This window comes from Antechinus flavipes, chromosome 4, assembly GCF_016432865.1.
Source record: "Antechinus flavipes isolate AdamAnt ecotype Samford, QLD, Australia chromosome 4, AdamAnt_v2, whole genome shotgun sequence".
NCBI classification, from domain to species: Eukaryota; Metazoa; Chordata; class Mammalia; order Dasyuromorphia; family Dasyuridae; genus Antechinus; species Antechinus flavipes.
This window is the reverse complement of record NC_067401.1, coordinates 315,381,177-315,397,728: the sequence shown is the minus strand read 5'-3', so window position 1 is coordinate 315,397,728 and position 16,552 is coordinate 315,381,177. Positions and strand designations below refer to the sequence as shown.

Below are 16,552 nucleotides of genomic sequence, written 5' to 3'. Positions count from 1 at the left end.
TTATTTTAATATACCTGGAAATAATATGATTAAATTTTATGTAAAAATCATTTAATAATCTCATGTTACTGGAATTTTAAAAATTATTTAGTATTACAAAGTTCCCAGTGATAATAAGAAATGTCTTAAAGCCATCTCTGGAATCAGGAAGACCTGAGTTCAAATCTGGCCTCATACTTCCCAGATGTGTGACCCTAGACAAGTCACTTAAACCCAATTGCCTCAACCAAAAAAAGAAAAAAAATGTATTTCATAGTTTTAAAAATAAATATTGTTTGTAAAGTAAAAGTTGACTTTTAAACAAACAGTAGAGAGATGATTTTCAAAATCTGGAAAAGATCAATCAGATGACCCCCTCCAATTTCCAAGCAAAATTGCTGTTCATAAAGAGATTTCAAGTAGTTAACAGCCTTGAAGATATATTTTCTATCAAACTTTATAAACAGCATTTTAATTTACTTATAAAAAATTTTACAAAAACTGAAATTTACAGAGAAAAATCCCTGTGGCTTTTGTGCCATGTGTAAGATTTACTCTGTCACATTAGAAAGCAAAGATTATAGCTTGGACATAGAATACCTACTGGTTGCCCATTCCACCAGTCTGGACTGAATTTCTCACTTGAAGAAAGTGAAAAGTTCTTGTTAAGATGTACATCATACATATTATTGTCAATGATGCCATGAGATTCTGGATATAAACCCTAAAATGAAAACAAAACAAAAGGAAAAGAAATAAATCCACATATTAATATAAAACAAATGACCCAAAGCTGGCAAAAATAGTTAAAACACTGAATGGCAGATTCAGGCTCCAAAAAGATTTTGGCAAGATATATTATAGGATCAAATCTAATAGAATGGAAGTTAATAGAAGTGAAAGTTTTATACTCAGGTTCAAAACACTGACTTCATAAGAACAAGATGGGGGAACCATGACTTCAAATCCCTTATCATTACATACACATTTACTGAGCACCTGCCTTCTAATTAGTTTCCTATTCTCCCAAGTTGAATGTTCTTCAGTACTCTGCCCCAGGTTCACTTTCTTTTTTCATCCTACACTACTTACTGATTTTATGAAGTCCCATGATTCAATAATTATCTATATATACAAATTACTCTGAAAACTTCATATCCAACTTTCATGTCTTTCCTGAGCATCTGTCCTGATACTCCAACAGTCTGTGGTGTCCCTACCTATGGATTTCCTGGCCATCTCAAATACATGACAATAAACCTACCCCTCCTCTCATTTTACTTATGTCATTTTGTAATACTTGTTTCAGTTCTCCAAAAAAGTTGTGGATATAATTTCTCCAAAAATGTTCCAAACTGAGTTTTCTTGAGACTTAAATTATAGATTATAAGGAATTGTTTTCTTTTTCTGGTTTTGTGTTTTATGTGAGCCAGACTACACAATTTATCATGGATTTTTTGAGCTTTACTGCCTGAATTGCAACCTTGTATTAAGTGTAGCCTCCATATACTTCTGGAGGGAATTTGGGATTTTGTTTTGATCTTGATCTGTATTATCTTAGCATTTTGCTACTGTTTTTTCTTCTTAAGCATTGTGTTCTTCAGCGTTCTCAGAAGTGTCTCAGGTCAGAGAGTACCCTAAGAAATTTGAACTAGGGTATAGTCTGATTGTTAATCTCCTAGTCTAAACTTTACAGACTCCTGGTTTACAGACTACAGACTTTATAGACTTCTGGATTTCGATTACTTAACTTGCAGGCTTTCTCCTGGCCAGAGGTCCAGCTATTACCCTCGCCTGACCCTGCTCCCTCCCAGCTTTTATCAGACAGAAGATTAGATAGAAGACTCAGTTGATTCAGACAAACAGCACAGGAATGGGCAAAGGTTCTATGCTCCCTACTTTGATCAGTCAGTTGAAAGCTCAGCCCAGCCTCACAATCTAGGGTCAGAGAGCTAGAACTATGAGCACACTTTTGATCTACACTTTCTAACAAGAACCTAAAACCCATCTACACTAGATGCCAAGACTCATTTCTGGGAAAAGAGTGACAGAACTATATAAATTCACCTCTGATCTATCCTATGTTCCTCTAATTTATTTATAATCTCGTTATTTATGCCTAGGTCATGGACCCATTTTGATCTTATCTTGGTATATGGTGTTAAGTGTGGGTCCATGCCTAATTTCTGCCATACTAATTTCCAATTATCCCAGCAGTTTTTATCAAATAATGAATTCTTTTCCCAGAAGTTAGGGGCTTTGGGTTTGTCAAACACTAGATTTCTATAGTTGATTATTCTGTCTTGTGAACCTAGCCTTTTCCACTGATCCACTAATCTATTTCTTAGCCAATACCAAATGGTTTTGGTGACTGCTGCTTTATAATATAATTTTAGATCAGGTACAGCTAGGCCACCTTCATTTGATTTTTTTTCATTAATTCCCTTGAGATTCTCGACTTTTTATTGTTCCATATGAATTTTGTTGTTATTTTTTCTAGATCAATAAAATATTTTCTTGAAGTCTGATTGATATAGCACTAAATAAATAGATTAGTTTAGGGAGTATTGTCATCTTTATTATATTCGCTTGGCCTATCCAAGAGCACTTAATATTTTTCCAATTATTTAAGTCTGACTTTATTTGTGTGGAAACTTTTTTATAATTTTGCTCATATAATTCCTGACTTTCCTTTGGTAGATAGATTCCCAAATATTTTATGGTATCAACAGTTATTCTGAATGAAATTTCTCTTTGTATCTCTTGCTGTTGGGTTTTGTTGGTGATGTATAAAAATGCTGAGGATTTATGGGGATTTACTTTGTAGCCAGCTACTTTGCTAAAATGATGAATTGTTTCCAATAGCTTTTTAGTAGAATCTCTGGGGTTCTCTAGGTATACCATCATATCATCTGCAAAGAGTGATAGTTTGGTTTCCTCATTGCCTACTCTAATTCCTTTAATATCTTTCTCAACTCTTATTGCCGAGGCTAGTGTTTCTAATACAATATTAAATAATAATGGTGATAGTGGGCAACCTTGCTTCACTCCAGATCTTACTGGGAAAGGTTCCAGTTTTTCCCCATTGCATATGATGCTTACTGATGGTTTTAAATATATGCTCCTGACTATTTTAAGGAAAAGTCCATTTATTCCTATGCTCTCAAGTGTTTTTATTAGGAATGGATGTTGGATTTTATCAAATGCTTTTTCTGCATCTATGGAGATGATCATATGGTTTTTATTTGTTTGGTTATTGATATAGTCAATTATGCTCATAGTTTTCCTAATATTGAACCAGCCCTGCATTCCTGGTATAAATCCTACTTGGTCATAGTGTATTATCCTGGTAACGATTTTCTGTAATCTTTTTGCTAATATTTTATTTAAGATTTTAGCATCAATATTCATTAGGGAGATTGGTCTATAATTTTCTTTCTCTGTTTTCAGCCTACCTGGTTTAGGTATCAGTACCATGTCTGTGTCATAAAAGGAGTTTGGTAGGACTCCTTCAATCCCTATTTTTTCAAATAGTTTATATAACATTGGAGTTAATTGTTCTTTAAATGTTTGGTAGAATTCACATGTAAATCCATCTGGTCCTGGGGATTTTTTCTTAGGGAGTTGATTGATAGTTTGTTCTATTTCTTTTTCTGAGATGGGACTGTTTAGGATATTTACTTCTTCCTCTGTTAGTTTGGGCAAGCTATATTTTTGGAGGTATTTTTCTATTTCATTTAAGTTGTCGAATTTATTGGCATAAAGTTGGGCAAAGTAACTCCTAATTATTGCTCTAATTTCCTCTTCGTTAGTGGCGAGTTCTCCCTTTTCATTTTTAAGACTAACAATTTGATTTTCCTCTTTCCTTTTTTTAATCAGATTTACTAAGGGTTTGTCTATTTTGTTGGTTTTTTCATAGAACCAACTCTTAGTTTTATTAATCAATTCAATAGTTTTTTTACTTTCAATTTTATTGATCTCACCTTTTATTTTTAGAATTTCAAGTTTAGTGTTTGACTGGGGGTTTTTAATTTGTTCCTTTTCTAGCATTTTTAATTGCAAACCCAATTCATTGACCTTCTCTTTCTCTATTTTATACAAATAGGCCTCTAGAGATATGAAATTTCCCCTTATTACCGATATTGTATGAGGACATATTTTGATGGAAGTGGATTTCTTTGACAAAGAGACCTGAGTTTCAATTGATAAATGACGGACAAAAGCAGCTACACCCAAAGAAAGAACACTGGGAAACGAATGTGAACTATCTGCATTTTTGTTTTTCTTCCCGGGTTATTTATACCTTCTGAATCCAATTCCCCCTATGCAACAAGACAACTGTTCGGTTCTGCAAACATATATTGTATCTAGGATATACTGCAACATATCCAACATATAAAGGACTGCTTGCCATCTAGGGGAGGGGGTGGAGGGAGGGAGGGAAAAGAAAAATCGGAACAGAAACGGGTGTCAATGTAAAGTAATTATTAAATAAAAATTTAAAAAAAAAATAAGGGGGTTGAGCTCAATGACTACTAGGATTCCTTACAATTCTAAATCCATGGTCCAACTTATAATCATTCATGATACCTGCCTAATCTTCCAGATTTGCTGACACTAGTGAATCCTTTGACCTTGATGCCATCATGGCATTCTGATTACTTTGTCTTGAGTCAGTTTGAACTATAACTTTTCCCCAGTAGTATCTTGCTAATTGAAATTAATCAGCATAGAACATGACTGGGATATCTTCCTTTCCTAATGTGAGTCACAAACAATTCAATTAGATTTGTTTTTTTTTCCCCAGATAAATCATTTGTTTAATAACTTACTGTGACAATGGTGTAATGATTTGGGAAGGTTTTGGTTGGATAAGCTGCTCTCATGTACTTCGAATGTATTCCACATGTTTCTGCAATAAATTACATTGACATATAAGGAAGTTCCATGTTTATGAAGAACATGTATAAATAGATAGAAATTTTGGGATATCAAGCTTCCAAGAGAAATAATAAAAAGCCAGCTATGGGAATTCATGATAATGGGTTTTATATAAATATATTTCATATAATTATTTTAACATCTATTCTATGTATTTTTCTTGAATACAGTACACTGAATACAATAAAGTAAAAAATTTCTGAACTCTAACATCTAACTAGTCAACTAAGTTTAAGGTGACATGAAAAGATGCTACACAGAACAGAAAAGCTCTACACTTTATATTTTAGAATGCATATTAACATTTATTAAGTTTGTACAAATCATTATCATAAAACTAACTTCAGTGAAAATTTCTGTAAATCTATTTCTAAGCCTTGGCCCATGTATTTTTCAAGAGATGGCTCCATTATAATATAATACTATATGCTGTTCTTTAGCCTTTATTCTAGAATATGTAAATTGGTAACAATCAACAAACCTTTAAGCACACACTATGTGCCAGACATTGTGCTAGACACTGGAGATATAAATACAACTAAAAATCAGCCTGAACTCTCAAAATGTAAGCACGTGATCAAAATGCCATTTTATCAAAAACCTACTGTTTACAAAGAAACAGATTTTATATTTTAGTATTTTGGTTTCCTACCTATATATTGTAGTTATTCCAAGAGCTTTACAAATCAATAAATAGACCTATATTGTATATAGATGAATTACTATTTTTCTAACACTTAGAGATGCTATAATGATTATTTTTGGACTGGATTGTCATTTCATTAATGTAGGGAACTCAAAGGGAAAAAACTTTCTGTGTTCAAATCATCACTTGATCTGCAATTTATAATCTTAGTTACATTGGGAGGTTAAATGACTTTCTCAGAACTCTATATAGTCCTGGGATAATCTGATACAGGTCTTCCTGACTAAAGCCAGTTCTCTATCATCTAAAACACAGTATCTTTTATTACATACATTAACACAATGCAAATTACTTATTTTAATTGTTTTATATATACTTAAACATATAAAATATATGCACAAATATGTTACATATATGTATTACTGCATATTTAAAGTGTTATTGAATTGAGACAGTTGATAATCTTCTCTGTAAATTGTAATCCTAGAGAACTGTGTACATCACTAAGAGCTCCTGACCAGTTCACTTGAGATGAGATCAAGTTGGGGAAGACATGGCCTGAGGCTAACTATATTCACTTTGCAACTCTGCCTCTCAAATGTGCTGGTCAAAGAATCTTTACTTGGAAGTTCCCTACACTCTTTTTGTCTAGGTTTCTATAACACTATTCTACCCTAATATTCCTTCTACCTGGTTGATTGCTCTTTCTCAGTCTCATTTGCAGGATCACTATCTAGTTAATGATGCATTGTTTCCTAAGGCCCCTTTCTAGGCCCTATTCTCTTTTCCCTCTATACCAGTTTACTTGGTGGTCTCATCAGCTCTCACAGATTCTTTATCTTTTCTCTACTAATGACCTCCATCCATATCTACTTATTTAGCTCTAATCTCTTTCCCAACCTCCAGATTCACAATTTCAACTGGACATCTTGAACTTGATGTACCAAATACACATTAAACTCAACATGTCCAAAGGTGAGTTCATCTTCTTCCAAAACTCTCTCTTCTTAGTATCACAATCTAGGTGGCATATTCTACTTCTCATCCTCATTTCATATCTAATTTGCTGCCAGATCCTGTAGATTTTACCTTCATAACAACTAAATGTGTGCTCCTACATTTATTCCCTTTTTCCTCTGTCACCACACTTGTGCAGGCCCTCATAAGCTCACACTCAAATCTATTTCAATGTTGAACTTTATCTCATGTTTCTTCCTACTTCTATCCATCTTCCAACCAGCTATCAAATTGATCTTCCTAATATGCAATTCTGATCATTCTACCCTCCTATTTAGAAAAAATAAACAACAAAATTCATATGGAACAATAAAAAGTTGAGAATCTCAAGGGAATTAATGAAAAAAAAAATCAAATGAAGGTGGCCTAGCTGTACCTGATCTAAAATTATATTATAAAGCAGCAGTCACCAAAACCATTTGGTATTGGCTAAGAAATAGATTAGTGGATCAGTGGAAAAGGTTAGGTTCATAAGACAGAATAGTCAACTATAGCAATCTAGTGTTTGACAAACCCAAAGCCCCTAACTTCTGGGAAAAGAATTCATTATTTGATAAAAACTGCTGGGATAACTGGAAATTAGTATGGCAGAAATTAGGCATGGACCCACACTTAACACCATATACCAAGATAAGATCAAAATGGGTCTATGACCTAGGCATAAAGAACGAGATTATAAATAAATTAGAGGAACATAGAATAGTTTATCTCTCAGACTTGTGGAGGAGAAAGAAATTTGTGACCAAAGATGAACTAGAGACCATTACTGATCACAGAATAGAAAATTTCGATTACATCAAATTAAAAAGCCTTTGTACAAATAAAACTAATGCAAACAAGATTAGAAGGGAAGCAACAAACTGGGAAAACATTTTCACAGTTAAAGGTTCTGATAAAGGCCTCATTTCCAAAATATATAGAGAACTGACTCAAATTTATAAGAAATCAAGCCATTCTCCAATTGATAAATGGTCAAAGGATATGAACAGACAATTTTCAGAGGATGAGATTGAAACTATTACCACTCATACGAAAGAGTGTTCCAAATCATTATTGATCAGAGAAATGCAAATTAAGACAACTCTGAGATACCACTACACACCTGTCAGATTGGCTAAGATGACAGGAAAAAATAATGATGAATGTTGGAGGGGATGCGGGAAAACTGGGACACTAATGCATTGTTGGTGGAGTTGTGAACGAATCCAACCATTCTGGAGAGCAATCTGGAATTATGCCCAAAAAATTATCAAAATGTGCATATCCTTTGATCCAGCAGTGTTTCTATTGGGCTTATATCCCAAAGAAATACTAAAGAAGGGAAAGGGACCTGTATGTGCCAAAATGTTTGTAGCAGCCCTGTTTGTAGTGGCTAGAAACTGGAAAATGAATGGATGCCCATCAATTGGAGAATGGCTGGGTAAATTGTGGTATATGAATGTTATGGAATATTATTGTTCTGTAAGAAATGACCAGCAGGATGAATACAGAGAGGCTTGGAGAGACCTACATGAACTGATGCTAAGTGAAATGAGCAGAACCAGGAGATCATTATACACTTCGACAACGATATTGTATGAGGACATATTTTGATGGAAGTGGATTTCTTTGACAAAGAGACCTGAGTTTCAATTGATAAATGACGGACAAAAGCAGCTACACCCAAAGAAAGAACACTGGGAATCGAATGTGAACTATCTGCATTTTTGTTTCTCTTCCTGGATTATTTATACCTTCTGAATCCAATTCTCCCTACGCAACAAGAGAACTGTTCGGTTCTGCAAACATATATTGTATCTAGGATATACTGCAACATATCCAACATATAAAGGACTGCTTGCCATCTAGGGGAGGGGGTGGAGGGAGAGAGGGGAAAAAAAATCAGAACAGAAATGAGTGTAAATATAATGTAATTATTAAATAAAAAAATTTAAAAAAATTAAAAAAAAAAAAAAAAAAAAAAAAAAAAAAAAAAAAAAAGAAATGACCAGCAGGATGAATACAGAGAGGCTTGGAGAGACCTACATGAACTGATGCTAAGTGAAATGAGCAGAACCAGGAGATCATTATACACTTCGACAACGATATTGTATGAGGACATATTTTGATGGAAGTGGATTTCTTTGACAAAGAGACCTGAGTTTCAATTGATAAATGACGGACAAAAGCAGCTACACCCAAAGAAAGAACACTGGGAAACGAATGTGAACTATCTGCATTTTTGTTTTTCTTCCCGGATTATTTATACCTTCTGAATCCAATTCTCCCTACGCAACAAGAGAACTGTTCGGTTCTGCAAACATATATTGTATCTAGGATATACTGCAACATATCCAACATATAAAGGACTGCTTGCCATCTAGGGGAGGGGGTGGAGGGAGGGAGGGGAAAAAAAAAATCGGAACAGAAATGAGTGTAAATATAATGTAATTATTAAATAAAAAAATTAAAAAAAAATCAATTGTAAAATCTTTTGGCATTCAAAGCTCTTTATAACCTAGCTTCTTCCTACATTTCCAATTTTTTATATCTTTTTCTTCACTATATATTCTTTGATCCATTGACTGCCCTTTCTGTTCCTCCTACAAGACACTCCAACTTCTGACTTCATTTTCAATGACTTCCCCCCATACCTAAAATTCTCTATTCATCTCCATCTCCTGGATTTCCTGACTTCTTTCAAGTCTTGACTAAAATACCACTCTGTAAGAAAAATTTTTCCCAATTGCCTTTCATTCTCATTCTTTCCCTCTAGTGAATATCTCCAATATCTTCTACACATTTTTTGTATAAAGTTACTCACACCATGTAAATCTCTCCCATTAAAACTATGAATTCCATAAAAGTAGCAATTGGCTTTTGCCTTTCTCTGTATTCCCAGTGATTAGCATAGTACCTGGCACATAAGAGATCAATAGTTTTTATGGACTTGACTTGATTATACCAGTGAAATCACAGCTACAGTCCTCATCTATTAAACTGGTATCAACTTTTTTGTCATTGTACCTTTTCACAATCATAGGATAGTAATATTATTATGTAGTAATAAAAGAGATAAGGCCCACAGAAGTATTTTTCCCCCTAAGGAGCAGGAGTTGCATTATTTTACAACCTTGGACATCACTGGCTTATTTTTTTTAATAGTTTCCCTGTGGAAAACTGATTTCTCAATCATTTGTTTTTGGAAGGACATTAGCTGTACCTTTATTTCTTTGATCAATGCTTGGTTTGTACTAACCTTGCTCTAAAGATCATTATCTTTGGGAGTGCACATAATGAAAGTTATTTCCTCTCCAGCAACAAAACACAAAATATTGGATTTAAGTTTACATAGCTACGTTAGAAATTTTCCAACAGTGAAAAGACAAAAAGCAAACAATTTGCTTTTCTTCAGGATATGACTTTCTCCTATTAAATTGTTAATAGAATTGTTGAAACAACTGTCATGCTGATGTTATCATGAAATTAATATGTTTTGCAACTAGAGAAAATTAATATTATATTTTGATTTGTATATTTCATAGTTCCTTTCTCTATCTTTCATTAATTTGTGAGATGTTACTTAAAAGAGTATCTATCAATGCCTTATTTTTTTATATTTTCCCCAAATGACATTTTCTCTCATCAGTGAAAAGAATAAAAACAAAAAAGAAAACTCATATTTACATTTTCAGGTCAAGTCCCTGACTTGATGTCATATGGTATAAGAAAAAAGCAAACCAAGAGGAAAAAACCATGAGAAAGGAAAAATAAACAAAGAAAAAGTGAAAATACTATGCTTTGATCCATATTCAGTCTCCAAAGTTCTCTCTTTGGATACGGAAGGCATTTTCCATCCCAAGTCTATTGGAATTGTCTTAAGTAACTGCATTGTTGAGAAAAACCAAGTCCCTCACAGTTGATCATCTCATAATCTTGGTGGGTTATAAGAGAGAATCTAGAACTCAAAATTTCAGAAACACGTTATATTTAGAAATAAATATAAAAAATTGTTTTGAATGTAACTGGGGAAAATATTAAATTTTTAAAAATCTTTGGTTCAGATTGGAAAGATCTTGAGGTCACTCTGAAAAGCCAGCTATTTAATCTGCATGAGATTTAAGCTTTTCATTTATAAAATCGGGGTGATAGTATTAGCTATTCAAATTCAGAAGCCTGGACTTAAATGAACTGATACCAAGTGAAGAGAGCAGAACCAAAAGAACATTGTAAACAGTAACAGCAAGATTAGATTAAAATTTGTTGAAATAAATTAAAAAGTGAATCAAATTATGAAAATGATATTTCTCCTGAGCTTATATTCAGCATTCTGAAGTTCAAACTTATGAAATATTTTGAATGACTATAAACTATGGATAACACAATTTTAGAATATGTTCTGATTCTTGGAAACCCAAACTCAATAGGCTTCCTTTTTTTTTTTTTAATGCTATATGTCATTATGTCATTATATGCCTACTATAAGAATCTCTGGAAAACTCTGCCTTCTAACACTGCCTTAATGAAGAGCAGATGCACATGTGTGGTTGCAAAGGTATGCCTAGGAGTTCTTATCTGTCTACACATAAGAGAGAATATAGAAGTGAGAAGATCATACATATTTTTCAAAGAAAAAAATAAAAATCTATGATTTGTCCCTAACAAATAAAGATACTTTCAGTTGTGTTAAGTTCTGTGTAAACAAATAATGGAGAAAGGAAAAACCAAAATAAATATGGGAATGTGGGTACCATGGATCAATCATACTATTCAATAAACCATTCATCAAATCTAAGAGTCAAAGATGAGGCTGGCACAGCTATTCCTTTCTTTAGTAGATCTAATTTTATCCTTTGAGGGAGACTTACTCAGTTTGTTGATATTGGGCATAAGTGTGCTCCATGTATGTAAATATTCAGATCTAAAACCATCCAGGGAAAACAAAATCACAGGTGGCAGGCTAAAAGTAAAATAATAAATAAAATAAATAAAAAATAAAAGTCAGTCAAAAAATTATAAAAGGCAAAGTACTCTCCCATCTTGTCAAACTCTGGATTAGGAAATGCTTAGATAATCAAAATAGGTTTAGGAAAGAGAATGAATTTCAGGAAATGAGCAAGGCTTTTTTAATATCCCTATCTCCCTTTTAAACCTTGAGTGTGTAGTGATCTTTGGCCTGCTTAGGCCTCCAACATAACAGTTTTCAGCCCAACCCCTTCACTATGGTGATCCTTTTCTATCACTTTAGAGCTCCCTATTGAACTCATGATTTCATCTTCAGACCCCTTAGCACAAATCAATGGTACCACCTTCACCTCTGCCTCAATGTTACATCAGGCCTTGCCCATGCCTAATCCAAAAGGATTTGACTTAGGGTCAAAGGAAGTAGACCTATTTATGCCCCATTCTAACCCCTATTTTAGTTCCCCTTATAGATCTAAAACTCTAGTGCCTGTACTCTACGGGAAGCCTTTCCCAACTCTCTAGTGCCTTTCTTCTTTTAATTATTTCCTATTTATCCTGTATAGAGCTTGTTAGTATATATTTGTTCATTTGTCTTCCCTATTAGAATGTAAGCTTTTTGAGAAAGGGGAAGGTCTTTTGCTCTTTTTTTATATTCCCAGCATTTAGCACAGTAGCTGGCATATAATAGGTGCCTAAATATTACTTGACTGACTGACTTTTCACTTAAGAATGATCAATCCCTGTGGTATCCTTTCTCATGCTAAAGCTGTTTCTGTTCATTTAGTGTGAGTTGACAAACCTGCCTCCTAGACACACCTCCATGGAAACTCTCTGACATGTTTAAACTCTGGAATTATGTCAAGTGGTTTCCTTCCCCCCACTCCCACTCCCACTTCTTACTCAAAGGCAAAACAGGTCAGGAAAATGGTCAATATACTAATTCATAGATTTAGAGCTGAAAAGGACCTTTAGAAGCCAGCTACTTTAATTTCTTTTTTGCAAGGTGGAGAAATTGACTTTTAGAAAAAGGTTAATTGGCTTGCACAAATTCACATTAACAGTAGATTTAAGAGCTTAGATTTGAACCCAAAACTTGAGATTCAAAATCCATAATTTCATTGTATTGCCCTGCTCTTTGTTTGTTGTTGTGGTTAATGCTAACCTCTACAAGTTATTAAATTCTAACAGAGAACTTTTCTCCTGTGTAAAAAAATAAAACAAAATCAGTGAGTAGTTCACTGAGCCAATAATATAATTAATGTAAGTGCTAAGTAAATTGTAATTAAATCTTCTTTTGGGTCAGAAATATACATTGATGAACTAGGTGAGTCTCTGGTGTATATAGTTTTTTCACACTTCTGCAAAAACATCTTTTCTAGATACATCCTACATAACATGAATAATGCAACACAAAAATACATATCATTCTCATCTGTTCTCATCTCTCCTTTTCCTCACCTTTCAGAATCTCTACGCTAAATACTATCCAGAGCCCATAGGGGTTTCTGACCAAAACAAAAACAATTGCTATTTACATTTAATCTAGGTCAACCTGGGCCCAAACAAGAAATAACTGAGACTTGGTCTGGGACCTGTTATTGGCTAATCAATTGAGGCAGAATGATTTGGGTTTAAGAATGTTTAGCTCAAGGCTTAAACATAATTGAGTTAGAGAAAAATGGTGTGGTCTTTTGATGTATCTTCCTGGGAGCCTAACTACAAAAGCCAGTTAATTAGGAGCTAAGAGTTGCTCCCTACTAGGTCTGATGTTTTAGCATCACCAACACAGAAAAAGAAAATCTGAGCACAAATGAATCAATACTGTATCTTGCTAAGTATTCTTTCCATGCTGGATAAGCAGACCTATTTTTCTAACTATTAGATGTTTCTATGAGTGTCTCATTTTGTTCCAATTCTGAGAATCTAAAACACCAAATTAGGCTGAATTAGTTCTGTTCTACTGCAATTGAATTTCTCCACAAAAGTCATATTGACATTTAATCATAGATTTAGAGATATGGGTACTCTCAGTTAAAATGATTTAAATACTTCCATTTTATATTAGATAGCCTTCATGAATTGCTGTGGCCAATAGACATGAAATCTATTCCTGTACCCCATCTATTTCTGAATTACTTATTTATTCTTTTCTTTAGTTTTTTAAGCATTCAGAAATTACTGTCAACTTTACTATTAAAATCTAAGTGTGGGAAGGATTTCAATAGACATAGACCAAAGGATTTCATGTTTTCATTTAGATTTATGGATATTAGAGTAAATAGTCTTTTTTTTAAGGATTGCCCATTGACTCTCACTTGAAGAAAATAGATTCTAGTCTTGGAGTCATTAATCACTTAAAAGAAATTGTGGCTGATGTTCATTACCTTTATGTTAACGTTGTCTGGTAATATTTTAGCCCTTTTCTCCTGCCTCAAGCAACCTTTTGTTAAAAATAAACTAGAATTTTGTAGCTTGACAGAACTAATGTTTTTTGAGAGTGAGGAGACAACAAGAAAGAAAAGTATAGTGAATAAAACTTTTTTACTGCCAACTTCGGTCATTATTTGATTACTTTACTTATCTTTGAAAATAACTACATCAAAATAAGAGAAAATTTTCATAAAAGTTTCCCAATTCTTGAATTGTTTATGATTTTTGAAAACATCTCTTTTTAGCAATAAAACACGTCTGGTTGATCAAAACCAAATCTAATTTTTTTTGTAGTCTTTAGAGATAAAGAAAAGATTAAAAAAAAAAAAAAGAAAAGCATGAAATTTCCCACAGCAAAATTACATATTGTTAAATTTTTTAAATTTTCTTGTTTTGACAAGTCTGTAAAACTAGCTTTCCACACCCCCCCAAAAAAAAAAAATTACAGTGAGAATTGTTATCACAGATATGGTTTCTCAACAAAAATCACTAAATTGAATCATGAGATTTAAGATTGGCATAATCTGTCTAGTAATACCTAGTAGAAGTACAAAACTGGCTCCTGGTTCCCATTTATAGTGAAAAATGAGTCAATGACCAAAGTAATTGTCTATATAAGCAAGGGCTTAAATTCTCACTAAGATACTGTCTGGAAACTCAGATGAAACTTTTTTCAAAAACTTCTGATTTTATAAGAGATACAATAGCAACAAGCTTCTTAGGTTAATAGTGAGGCAGACATACATAAAATTATGAATTTATAGCTGAGTAGTTCAAGTCATCTATTTTATATCATAGTAACTAATGCCAAGAGAAGTAAAATAATTTGATAAGGATGACCCAGCTAGTAAATATCTAAGGCAAAATTTAAATATAACTCATCTTGATTTATCAATCTATCAATCTATCCATTGTAATTTAACTGTTTTTACTTTATTCAATATTTTGTGCTAATACTAAACCCATCTTATGGGACATTCAGAAGTATAAATTTCCTAATACAAATAACTCTATTAATTCTAAAATTAGTCATTTATTAGTTATAATTAATTATTAACATATCTATTCTAAAATGTTATCATCTACAAAATTATATATCCTACTTCTTTCTGTTTCAGTTCCCTCTTCATACTACTAAAAGAGAATCAAATACTCAAATCAATCTTACCCCTCTGGACACTGAGATTCATGAGAAACATTACATTCTTCATCCACCCAGCGGCTTTCTCCTAAAAATATGAGATCAAAACATTTAGATAACAGAAAAACAGACGATTAAAAGAAAATGCATAGACAAAACATTCATTTTAAAATAAACTATTTTATTTAAGGCCTTTCTTGATAATAAAGTATTTTACTACAAAGTTATAACCAGAATTTAATAACTGGAGCTTTTGTTGAATAAAAGGGGATTTCCTAACTCTGTGCCTCTCTGTATTTTGCTCATTCTATGCCAGACAACCCCAACCCCTTCAATTTCACCACTCTTTTGTGTTTTACCTTTTCCTCTACCTTATAGCCATGTTCTTCCCATCTGCTATCCTATCACATCCCCACCCAAACCCTCCTCTATAACATTACTTCTGCTCTTAGGAGTCAAGGCTCGTTAGCCATGACATAAGGTATTGTGATTTGGGATTTTTAGGTATGGGCCATTTTATTACTTGGCATAGTGGTATCCAACTAGGGATGAATGTCTTTTATGTGCTTCCATCATTTCCAACCCTCCAACAAGACTTTATGGATCAGAACTCCTGATTACAACTATAAAGGAAGAGGCAATTTTGCCATAGAAAATAAATGTAATTTAAGTTACTTACCACATGCAATTTATTGCATAATATATAACGGCTTGGCAAAAAAAGTCACATTATCTGAATAACTACTTCTTATCAAGAAATAATTTTGAAAGGAAAATAGTTCTGAAGAAAGATAAGGATTCAATTTTATTTCAGGATGATTCCAGCTATAATGAGCTAGCATATATGTCTGATTTTAAAATATTAGGTAATTGTAGCCACAAAAAATAGATTGGTTTTTAAAGTATATATTGAGGGACAAAAGGAGTTAGTGTGGGAAAGAATGAATGGGGTCAAATAGAGATTTTAACAATAACTTCTAAACTTTGCCTTTTCCTGATAGAGAGTCTATGTAATATACCTTATCAGAGCTACATGTAACTATCAATTTGATGCTCAGAGCAAACTTCCCTAAACATTCCAAGACAAAACAGCATAAATTATATCATTAAATCACTTTTTTTTTTCAGTCAAATGAGGTTGGGAGGGGAAGAGGAGAGATCCCAAGATACCTCAAAGATATAGCCTCAAATAAAATTTTTATGATAATTTCAGTTGTAGTCAAAGAAAAAAATAGGACATGGCCATCATGGTATGAAGTTTCTTCCCATTCTAACATGTTATTCTTGCTAGCTAGTTGCTAAATTCAATAATTTCTATATTACAGAAGGAATTTAAATAATGTCGATGCCCTTTAAATTTCAGTGGTATAGGGCAAAGTCCTAGTCAACCTACCTTGGTTACAATCCTGCATACTGTATTTCTTCCAAAAATTAAATGAAAAGCCAAATGTCTT

The 16,552-nt window shown here is 33.1% G+C and overlaps 1 protein-coding gene across 1 annotated transcript in view; it reads right to left on the bottom strand.

Annotated features, from left to right (window-relative positions):
• The window catches only part of ENPP3 (ectonucleotide pyrophosphatase/phosphodiesterase 3), a 114,410-nt gene that overhangs the window by 72,705 nt on the left and 25,153 nt on the right, over positions 1 to 16,552 (bottom strand). The window contains exons 5-8 of the mRNA XM_051997752.1: positions 15,126 to 15,186; positions 11,431 to 11,522; positions 4,812 to 4,891; positions 584 to 703 (exon numbers count right to left, since the gene is read on the bottom strand). Of these exons, the coding sequence (XP_051853712.1) occupies positions 584 to 703; positions 4,812 to 4,891; positions 11,431 to 11,522; positions 15,126 to 15,186 (353 nt within the window). The remainder of the gene's footprint in view (positions 1 to 583; positions 704 to 4,811; positions 4,892 to 11,430; positions 11,523 to 15,125; positions 15,187 to 16,552) is intronic.